General features: G+C 45.4%; 1 protein-coding gene across 1 annotated transcript in view; it reads right to left on the bottom strand.

The window, feature by feature from the left end:
- Nucleotides 1-1,983: 1,983 nt before the first annotated feature.
- Nucleotides 1,984-11,681, bottom strand: part of LOC147426708 (tryptophan aminotransferase-related protein 1-like) — an 87,222-nt gene continuing 77,524 nt past the window's right edge. The window contains exons 4-5 of the mRNA XM_086498451.1: nucleotides 2,711-3,036; nucleotides 1,984-2,624 (exon numbers count right to left, since the gene is read on the bottom strand). Of these exons, the coding sequence (XP_086354577.1) occupies nucleotides 2,413-2,624; nucleotides 2,711-3,036 (538 nt within the window). The 3' untranslated portion in view covers nucleotides 1,984-2,412. The remainder of the gene's footprint in view (nucleotides 2,625-2,710; nucleotides 3,037-11,681) is intronic.

Genomic DNA, 11,681 nt, shown 5'->3' with positions numbered 1-11,681 from the left:
TAGTTTTTCTCTAAAGCAGATGATAAAGCTAGGATATTTAGATGGTGACATAGATTCCGTACATCCTTAAGATTGGATAAATAAATGTAAAAAAAATGCATGCATTAGAAAGCACCATGCAGAGATAAACTGGAGACCTTGGTGCCGGAAAATAAAGCATAGATGACTCTGTTATGTGTTACATAGGGCACATCGGTTGGTCATTGCCATATGTCCACAATATGTGTGGCCCACAAAAAGGCATTGATTCAGCTCACTCAAGTGCATCATATCAAGCATTCTATAACATCAATCAAACCTCATTTCCTCCGACCGCCAAAGCCCTTACTACTACTTTGCTCCAAACTCAGTTTTGTGAAGTTCCAGCAAAATGAAGTACATGCAGATGCAGTGCAAAAACCACCCTCTTTTCTTGAATTTAGCATAGATTACCAGAGCCCATCAACCATGTCTTGCCTTAGTCTCTTAACCTAGTAGGGCTCCCCAATCTCCGGAAAATGAAAATTAGATACATAAGTTAGGAGATACTAATAATTAGGAGATCCATTGAAATGCATGGCTCTCATGGGTAATAATTAGTTTCGAAGGCAGAAAATGAATAGACACCACTGCAGCTTAATACACTCTCTCTCTCTCTCTCTCTCTCTCTCTCTCTCTCTCTCTCACCGAGTTGTAGAAGGTTAAGGGACTTGGGGCGCTACAGAGCATAGGTATGCAATCTCCACTAGTTGTATGACAGATGACGAGTTCCAAGTAGCAAAGCACGGGGCCATGAGCCCGTACTAGGGGGCAGGCTGAGGTTTGCAAGAGCGCTACAGAGAGGGTGCTCCAAGGGCGAGAAGAAGCTTTGGAGAACTAGGGGCAGATTCGAGGTGTCTGGAGGAGCACTAGGTGTTGAGAACCGCCAACAGCGTGTGAAGTGCTCTCTCGAGGCCTCGAGGTGCAAATGCAAAGGCAAGCTCTAGTACATGCCTTAAACGTATGTGTACAAAAGGCCCAGACAACATGCATGGCAGTCCCATAACATTTAGATCACATCTTGTAAGCAAGGATACTAGGCTTAATGGAAAGATTGTTGCAAACCTGAATCAAGCTCACATACTCGTGTGCGAATCGAGTACAAAACCAAACCCATGGATGCACCTTCATCGGGGAACCTGCAACACGTGCATGAAGATGATGATGGCAAGGGTTACCCAAAAAAAATGCAGAAGGAAGTGTATGAGCACGTATTGTTGGAGCCCAATTTAATTCATGCTACCTCTCTCTCTCTCTCTCTCTCTCTCTCTCTCATAAATTGTGATAAATTGTGCATTGTATTTTATAGCTGGATTTAGTTTCTTATCAAAAGGATTTCTTATGTGTACCAAAGAGTTTTAAAGGTGTCTTTGAGTCAAGAGCACCTTTTAATTTTTTTGAAGCCATTAGGAGCACCTTTTAACCTAGTAGGGGATACCCAGCTGGGGAAAATCAGAAAAAAGACGGACTCACGCGAGATCCATTTCGAAGCTGAATGGGAGGTGTCAAAGTTTGCAGGCAAACGTCTTGAGCGAGGGAGGAGATGCGAGGCGATTCGGCAAGGGCAACTGTCGCAGGGAACTGGCAGCGATGGGGGCGCAGGAGGTTCAGGCTGTTTTCTATATGTAGGGAATTGCGCTCAAGGTTGCAACGTTTGCTGCATGCTGGGTTGGCTACGAGAACATTGTGAAGTCGCTATGTCGCGCGTTAGAATTCCTCATCCGCCTTTTACAATGAGAGAGATCTAAACTCTGTCCTGGAATCTGAGTACCCAATGAATATAATATCAGCGGAACTAGTAGTTGAGGGCAATCCTCCGTAACCTAGTATGTGTATGTTTGAGGCCCAAAAACTACACAGTACTTTGATAGAAAGGATAACGTGCTCGTCCCCTCAATCCAGCTCGTTACATGGTTCGCCCCATAATGAATGAAGCACTAAGTTCAATTTGTACAACCTCCGACATACTGCCACACTGATTTTCTGTGTTAGCCTCATTACACAACAATTTAGAGGTATGAACCTCATCGTTATCATGGTACATCAAAATCTGACATATGGCAGTTAACTGATGACAATGGGGAGATAGGCTTTTGCAGCTAGTATATCTTTAGGCTTACTTGTGCCAAAACATCAAACTAATTACAATGACCTATGGTCATCTACATTTGATTAGCAGTAACAAAAATTCCTAGTTAGAAGAACTCAAGGTACAGCTTTGGTGTCTTGCAAAATAAGGTCAGATCAAATAAGTTGCGTATATCTAGCGAAGGTAGCATGCAATGGGTTAAGCACAAGATTCCTGGTTAGAAAAGCTAAAAGTACAGCGACTAGCGAACGCAAGATGTAGCAAATTGCCCTCATACTCTGCTACCAGGTAAGACTTGTCCACAGTTACTCCTCTAGTTGATATTTTTTATGACAAGCATCAGCCATTTTCTGAAGACGATTTATGAAAAGCTGGAAGACCTTATCATGATCAACCATGCTGATCCTCACATATTTGGGGCTGGATCCGAAATAAGTACCACTCCTCGTCAAAATCCCATTAGCTTTGAAAGCCGAGTGACAATCTTCATCTTTCTCACAGTGTAACCATGCAAATGCTGCACAAATTCATGCGTTTAGATTGAGACATGCATCCACTTCATCAATAAAAATTGATGGTAGAAATGTTGCTTGTGTAACTTACCAGGATGCGGCATTGTGGCCTTTCCAAAAAACTTGCAAAATTCAGATGGAAAAGTCTCAAGAGAGAAGCATGCATTGTCTCTTATTGTATGCCTCATCTGTTCCCACCGTAATTCCATTTGTTGGTAACCAAAATCAAACAGACCCATTTGACGTGCATTATAGGGGCCTCCCATTTTCATTTCCTCTGCATGAGGATAAGACATCCTAATAGCCTTCAGAATCTGGGATGCTCGGAACTGAGAGTCCTTTGAAACACCTATTGTACTTAGTTCTATATATTTGGTCATTCTTTTAGCAACTTCAGCACTGCGAACAAGTGCCCACCTGTACATACACCAAAGCCTCTCTCTCCCTCTCCCTCTCTCTCTCTCTCTCTCTCTCTCTCTCTCTCCAATAAAAGGTGGCTTTGACCCTTTGCATTATATAAAGTCGACCATAGGTGCATAACAAGAAATATGGGGAAAACCCTGAAAGATGTACAAAGAGATCATGGGGAAAAAGCCCATAACAAACCACAGGATACATCCAGGGATAAAGATACTCTAATCAAATTGGATTGTCATCAAAGTCTACACAAATAAGCCCAAAGCTTTGTCCACCTCAGGCAATGTAGCGAAAACCACAAAGTCCAATGCTGTCGTCTGATATCCATAAAGTAGTTGATCTTAACCATTGTCTGCTCTTGTATAATAGCTTAAACAGCCTCCCTCGTCCAAAAGGAGTCCTCATGTAAAACCTGCCTGGACTTTGAATCTGATCATGGGAGCTCTCTTTGGACCAAGGAAAATGTGGTGTGTACCTAAAAACTGCACTAAAATGATGTTGACACATAGTGGCCCACTTCTCAAAGAGGCATCTAGAAATCTCCATGGACCAACACAAAGAACTCTGCAGGCAAAATCTTTGATAACGGGACATTTGCTTGTGATGTAAAACCTGCGGAATAGTTAAAATCCCCTGCAGATTGAGAAGACTCACTCTCCTACTCCCCCTCAAAAGTGCCTACTATAAGGGGCACTTGTGACTAAATCTCCAAGAGATCTAAAACCTACTTCACTCGCCTATCCTGGGGCAACTCAAGCTGCTCCTGAGTTACCATCCACTGCTGGTCCTCATGCTCTATCCCTCTGTCCAACTACTCCTCTCAATCTCGATCTGGTAATCTCTCCTCGAGCTCTATCTGGGGCTGCTCTGCCTTTGCCAACCTCTGTCTTACTACCCATCTGTAAACAAGGATAGGATGTTTGTGTCTTGTCTACCTGTCTGTCTCAGGCCTGCTACGGTTGTGAGGCTGTCTCCTCCTACAACCAGTGCGCCTCTGTTGTCGCCTTCTATCACCACGTCCCATCTCATCACATCAAGGCATTGGTTCGGTCTACCCGTAACCACAATCCTCTGCAAGTGTAGCACCGCTTTCCACTCAAAAGTGATCGTATGTGGAAAGCCTTTGGAAGGGGTAGTAGCCACCTTTATAGATGACAAAGATGTTTGCATCTGTACTGAACACGTGAATGGTATGCCAAAGATAGAACCCATCTGCCTCAACATGTTTGGCAACCAAAACTGTGCAAGCAACTCTATAAAAGCTATTTTTGCAAGAACCTTTGGAACCTGGCATCTGTCCTCAAAAGCAGCTAATGCAAAATCCTCATGAGAAAATAGCAATGAAAGTATCTCTGTCGAGTAAGATTATGTCCTCCATTGTCCCTTCATCCGAACCAACTAGAATGCACTTGAGCCACTCCCGGACGCTGACACGAGCCTAGGAACATCCGACCAAGCAACCGACAATCCTTCTTCAAGAGAGAACCTCAATACGGTCACCAATCCTGTGCTCTAAATCATCTGAGATAACGAATGACGGCACTGTAATACTTGAGAGAGAAGACCCCTCGAGAGGCAACAGATTCCCTCTCCCGACACTCCCCACAAACCCCTCCCACCTCACCCCTCTGAGCCCACAAAACATGTGATAGAGTGTGTGTGTGTGTGTGTGTGTGTGTGTGTGTGTGTGTGTGTGTGTGAGAGAGAGAGAGAGAGAGTGTGTGTGTGTGCATGCTCGCGCTATTTTGTGTGAGTACTCACTCGGGCGGTTGTGCGCTTCAGTGCGTAGAAATGCGTGGATAAATGTGGCTAAGGAAGTGTTCATGTGTATGTGTGGGTGAGTATGTTAGGCAAGCTAACTAAGCGGCAGCGGGCTTACAAGGCGGGATGTGGACAGGCAATGGGCAGGAGGGCAAGCATCGGATAGTCCAGCAAAAGACGGGCAGAAGGGTAGCGTGAGTAGCTGTGGCTGTGGCAACAATGTAGGGCGCAGAGACGAAGGCGGGGAAGGACAATGCTCGGACGATGCAACAGCGGTTTGTGAAGCAGGTGTAGTGGCGGACACAAGTTGCATGCGAGCAGTAAAGGCGGATGGGCAAGCAGTGTGCAGGTTGGCCATGGCTAGGGCTTCGTTAGGTAGTAGGGATTCGACACGATAGGGTTTCGACAAAGCAAGGGTTTTAGTCATTAGAGTTCACGCCAGCCAAGTCTCTCTCTCTCTCTCTCTCTCTCTCTCTCTCTCTCTCTCTCTCTCTCTCTCTCTCTCTCTCTCTCTCTCTCTATATATATATATATATATATATATATATAACCCTAGCCCTAGTTCTCTCTGTCTACGTCGTCCTCTCCAAAGCTTCCCTTAGCCTCCCCCGGGCGAAGGCCGCCTTTCTTGTGGGAGGGGCGCCAATGCATAAGCCCTGCCCCTAACTAGCACAGCACCTGCTCGCGACCTCTGCCTTGAGCCCGTGACTCTCTGCACTACTCTCTGCCTTCTACTCTCCATCCCCGACCTGAACCCGCGACTCTCTGCTCTCCAACCCGGACCTGAACCCGCGACTGTCTGGCCCCGAAGTGATTATTGGGCTCTAACAGCATTGTCACGAGTCCCACCATAGGAAGCTACAAGCACACAAGCATACCCACTCGGGCTTCGTCCTGCGGCAAACTCACCTTTGTCGGGATTGTGGCAACACATCCAAAGATGAATAGCACTGCTCGCTTCCAAAATGAAGTCGAAAGACTCCGCAAGGAGAACAACGAGCTGAAACAAGAGAATCGTTGCCATCGAGGCGAGGCTCACCACAATGGAGAACGGCAAGAAGGAAGAGATAGAACACATGGAAGCCAAGCTCAACAAAACAAAGACAGAAGTAGAAACCACCCTCACAAAGGCTATCAAGAATCAAGTGCAAGAGGTCATCTCTAACAAGGTTGAAGCTCATGTGGCGTCCACGCTACGCGAGCGACAAAGACATGAGAATATTTTCCTCAATGTTCTAAGTGATTGGAAAGGGGAGGGGGACCTCAAGTTCCTAGAGTCCCTTGCTCGCATCCAAACAACAACCCACATGATACAATCGGATTCAACAACAATTACCTCTCTTACACACGAGCATCGCACCAACCATGCAATCCTTACTTTCAAGACCAAGGCGGGCCGAATCAAACTCCTTGAGCAATCGAAGCTTCTCAAGGACACTAAAGTTTGGTTTGCAGAAGACCTTACACCTGTCCAACTCAAACAGAAGAAGGCAGAATTACAAAAGATGCGAGAAGCGTGCACGGCAAGAAAATGGGCAATTTATTGAGAAGGTAAGCCATTATCCAAGAGTTCCGAACCCTCAAACCGGCTTCCCCCTTGCCCACCCCTCTTTAGGTTTTCATATTTTCTTCTCTTTTTCTCCCACCCCTTGTTAGACCCTCGGTCCTTAATTGAGATGTATCTGACAACCCCTTCACTTAGAAGGAACCCTTCTCAATATTTTGTTTTCGGTCCCATACGTCATATCTGACCTCCGTGGACGATAATTCAATCTGTGTGTGTGTGTGTGTGTGTGTGTGTGAGAGAGGAAGCACATCCTTGTTTCTCTATTACTTTGACCACCTATGATAAATTTGACACAACCACCCAGAGGCAAAGTACAAAGCTGCCCATAGGCATAGAACTTGTGAATAACTGAGGCCCATCAAAACCTGAAAAAACTGAAACATAACAGCCATAGGCCAAAATACAAGGCTGCCCAGAGGCATAGAGCTTGCAATCCACCCAAGATCATGACTAAACAACTATATAACCTGGGAAAAAAGCCCTCTTAATGAGGGTAAAAGTGCCCTGGAAAAGGTGGAGAGTGGAGAGGAGAAGGTATCCACAGAAGCCTTTGGAAGATAGGCACCTCAAAATGTCGAGCGAAGAGTCCTCCAAGTGTAGCACATGCGTACACTGGAGAGAGCTACAACTACACAAGGCAGAGACAGGCCGAGCAACAAAGAAGTCGTAGGTTGCTTGTGAGGCTTGTTGTCAAGCAACCAATAGCAAGTCGAAGGAACATGAGACAATGTCGGGGAGGTGAGATCTGAGAAGCACACTGCCAGACGACCGAACCAGTGGAGAGAAGAAAGTCTGCAAAGCAGTCGACGACAACTCCAATCAAGCGACTTGGGGAGGCTCCATCTTGAGTGTGAAGCACAAGCGCACCGCTAAGCCATTCATGAACACACAACACACACACACCCAAACCTACACAAACATACATTCCTCACGCACGCACTCGTAGACACCCACATGTCAGCAAACTGACACATACATAGACTCTCACACAAACCCCAGGCGAAAACCAAACAAAAGAAAAAAGACTCTCTCTCTCTCTCTCTCTCTCTCTCTCTCTCTCTCTCTCTCTCTCTCTCTCACACACAAGTTCATATAAACCTTCATGTGGGTCAGGTTTTGGGCGTATTGGAGCCTGTGGCGACTGCATAATGGCTATATGTTCCATCGCATTCATACAGATCCCCTACCTTTCTTCAAGATTTCCCTTTGGCAGTCTTTGCGGTTCGCCTTGGAAGTTGGTGATATCACGGCAGAGATACATCAGCTTTCGTATGAATGCTTTTAGATATTTTGTACAAGCCGAACACTGTTGTGTTCCTTTCCTTGTAAATCTTTTTGGTGGGTTTTCCTCTCTTTGAGGTTTCCCATAGATAGATAAATCAAATTGATTTACAAAAAAAAGTGTGTGTGTGTGTGTGCGCACGCGCACGCCGTTGAAAGAGCGTTTGTTTCTTTGGCGGTGTTTACTTGGTGTGCTCCCAGTGGGTACCTGTAACAGACTTGGACACTCCAAGTCAAGAATCAACCGCGACAGCACCAAATGACCACTTCAAAACAATTCACAGATCACAATAGATTTGCACTGGCACGGCGGAGTTCCGTGCCTAGAGATATTGGCCCCAAAGACTGGCGCCCCTTTCGGTATTTCTTTTTATATTAATCAATCATCAAAGTACAAGAGAGCGCTTAGGGTTTCACTCTCAGACTCTGCGTCCGATGCTCTGAGAAGTGAGGCTCTCACCACTAATTTAAAGGTTACAAGGGATGCCCAAAAGCAGAGCCCCAAAAGCTTTTAAAATCAAAAGCATCAGTTCTCTCTCTTAGAGTCTTTTCTCTTTTCTTTTTTTTTTAAAAGCAAAAGCAAAATTCGCGTCGCTCATCATTTTCCAAAAAAAAAAAAAAAAATTAATAATCCGCCTCCGCGATTTCCGGAATTTAGGGTTTTTGGCAAAAATTAGGGTTTGCAAGAATTTTAGGGTTTTTGGCAGAAATTAGGGTTTCTGTTGTCCGCCACGTCATCACTTTGTGACAGTACCTTTCTTAGGATGCGCCGTATCCGCCCTTCATCGTGTGTCCGTTGCTTATCTGCCGAGGAGGATATATGCCACCTCTTGTGGGATTGCTGTGTCACTCGAGACTTCCTTCGCACGGTATCTACGTGTATGCGGCTACGTTTTCCCACGACGGTCTTCCATAAGCGGTTTTTGGTATCTTCTCGCCGGCGTTGCAGTGCTTTGCAGCCTTCTTCATGTGGGTCAGGTTTTGGGCGTACTGGAGCCTGTGGCGACAGCGTAATGGCTATATGTTCCATCGCATTAATGGAGATCCACTACCTTTCTTCAAGATTACCCTTCGGCAGTCTTTGCGGTTTGCCTTGGAAGTTGGTGATATCACGGCAGAGATACATCAGCTTTCTTATGAATGCTTTTAGATATTTTGTACGGCCAAACACTGTTGTGTTCCTCTCCTTGTACATCTTTTTGGTGGGTTTTCCTCTCTTTGAGGTTTCCCACAGACAGATAAATCAAATTGATTTACAAAAAAAAGTGTGTGTGTGCGTGTGTGTGTGTGTGTGTGTGTGTGTGTGTGTGTGTGTACACACACTCTAACCTCCAAGTTCCAACTATATTCCCTCCATATGCTCTCAGTATAAGTGATGCCCATGATGCTGACGGTCATCGATGCATGCTTTAGCAACACCGCCTATGTTCGTAACTTACTATGCACTCCTGCTTTCGTGCATGATGTGTGTGTGCGCGCGCACGGGTGGATGCAAGTGTGTGCATTTATTGCAAGTGTGTGGGCGCCATGAAAGGAAGAGACAGAGTCGTGCAACTACTTGGTTGATTGGGTTGGGGGGGGGGGGGGGGGGGGGGGAGAGAGAGATTTGAACCTAAGGATTCAAAGAAAATTCAAGGAAAGAAAGCAAGAGAGAGTTTTTAATACTAAGGATTCATTGATAATTCAAGGAAACTGAGAGAGAGAGAGAGAGAGAGAGAGAGAGAGAGAGAGAGAGAGAGAGAGAGAGAGAGAGAGAGAAGAAGAAGAAGAAGAGAAGAAAGATTTTGAATGTTGTGGGAGCAATCCAAAGAGACCTAAAAGATGTATGTGATGAGTATTGAGCTTAAGACCTCATTCATACTCTCGATAAAATTAGGTTAACCAATCTACTACACTTGGTGATAGAAGGGCAACTCCATTTTCCTCTTCTTATCCCCGCACACATCTATATCCTTACTGCATGCGTAGGTTGAGCAACGACACTGCACGCATCGAGTTGCGACCACAAGCACGTGCACGCACGCACAGAGTTGATTTTGTGAACATAGAGAAACGCCAAGAAAGCAGCAATATCCGCTACACGAGCAAACATGGAGGGGAAGAGAATAAGTCTTTATTTTGTGAGCTCACTTAAAGACTGCTAAGGAGAAGGATTTGTGTCAAGGCAATAAAATACATGGTGCTATTTGTCATAATGGGTGTCTTGAAAAGAACACATACTTAGGCAAGACGTTAGTTAGCATGTATGTCAAGTGCAGTGGACTTGACAGAGTGCAACAGGTCATCGTCGACGACATTGATTACAAGATATGTCCAACACAGGGTAAAAGAATTCATGATGATATTGTTAGTCAGGGGTTGTTGAAAGAAAACATGGTGCTTGGCACTGCCTTGGTCGACATGTATGCCAAACGTGATTGTGCTTGAGGAGCTTCCTGTCCGGGATGTCGTCTCTTGGAATGCACCGATTGCGGGATATGCCAAACTTGGGTAGGGCCAAGAAGCTCTGGGCTATATTCGACAGATGCGAAGTGAGGGTGTCTGTCACAAGACGGGCACCAAGTGCCAATAGAAAAGAACAGACTGAACAGACTTTTAGCACTTCAATAACAACTTAAGAGAGAGAGAGACGACACGCGACACGGAGTGGCGGAATTTTACCCCAAAGAGTATTGGCCCCAAACCTTGGCGCCCCTTTCAGTATTTCTTTATATTGCATCAACACAATACAAGCCGGTACTCTCGACTCTGCACCTTCTCCAGGAAGCATGCCAGAGAATGAGCCCTAGCCTCATATTTAAAGGCCTTAGGCCCCAAAAGCAGTTTTACATGAAAAGCCTTCAAACTCAAAAGCTTTTGGTCCAAAAGAAATGCCGAAAAGCTGCCAACGTAATTTACGAAAATCCGTACAGCCTGCCACATCATCAACCAATGTAATTTTCAAAAATTTACCACATCATCAACAGCTACACAATTTCTTGTGTGTGTGTGTGTGTGTGTGTGTGTGTGGGTCTTGATTTATTTCCTTTATGTCACTTGGGGCCCCATCGGACGGGGTCCCCATACGTTGGTGGGACTTCTTCTTCTGTTACTTGTTCTTCTTAGGGTTTAGGCTCCTCGGCCGGCATCCTCAAGTTGGCTCCCTTCTTCAGGGCTTTGACACGTTAGCAGTTTGTTACATCTTCCCTTCTTGAAAGAGAGCAATCGTCTGCGATTATAGCATATCTACAAAACAACTCAAGTTAGCTCAAAAATTTCTGAGGGACAATCAGTTTGCTCTTTTTGTTAAGGAGTTAGCTTCTCCTTTTGGCTCTTTTGATCAAGGAGTTAGCTTCTCCTTTCGTCCAGATCGGAACTCTTGATATTCCGACGTAGTAAAATTAGCCATCACACCCAGACCGTACTGATCTTCCACGAGTGTCTTGGTGCACTAAAATTACATACCTAGGCAATCTTATCCAATTAGGAATATTCAGTAGTTGGCACATCACAATGCAACACAAATGCTCACATATGCATGTTACAAGACATAGAAACATAAAGCCGCCGATGAGCACTCCTCCCGCATAACCTAACAAGGTCCGGGCCGAGAGATATTCAACGACTTCCTCATCACACCTCCCGCATAACCTAAAAAGGTCCGAGTCGGGAGATATTCAACGACTCCCTCATCACACCTCCCGCATAACCTAAAAAGGTCCGGGCCGGGAGATATAGAGGCATTGTGGGAAAAGGTATTATTGTGCCAGGCAGAGCTCAGTGGATTACTATGCATGTTCAAGGTTTCCTCATGGGTTTCATGAACATATATGCATCCAATGTGGCAAGTGCACGAGCAGAATTTTGGTCTCATGTTGTTAAGTCTTTGCCGCATGCAGAGCAGTGGTGTGTTGGTGGGGACTTCAACATGTTGGAGGACACCTCTAACAGGATTGGAGGTGGCCATGCTACGGTGCACGGGCTGAGTTGGCAGCTTGGGAGTGGCTATGTATGAGCATGAGGGTATCTGATGTTTGGCAGCACTCAAGTTTTGAGA

Source organism: Adiantum capillus-veneris, chromosome 24 (genome assembly GCF_014529385.1).
Source record: "Adiantum capillus-veneris isolate H3 chromosome 24, ASM1452938v2, whole genome shotgun sequence".
Taxonomy (NCBI): Eukaryota; Viridiplantae; Streptophyta; class Polypodiopsida; order Polypodiales; family Pteridaceae; genus Adiantum; species Adiantum capillus-veneris.
The sequence above is the reverse complement of the archived record's forward strand: the minus strand, read 5'-3'. Positions and strand labels throughout refer to the sequence as shown.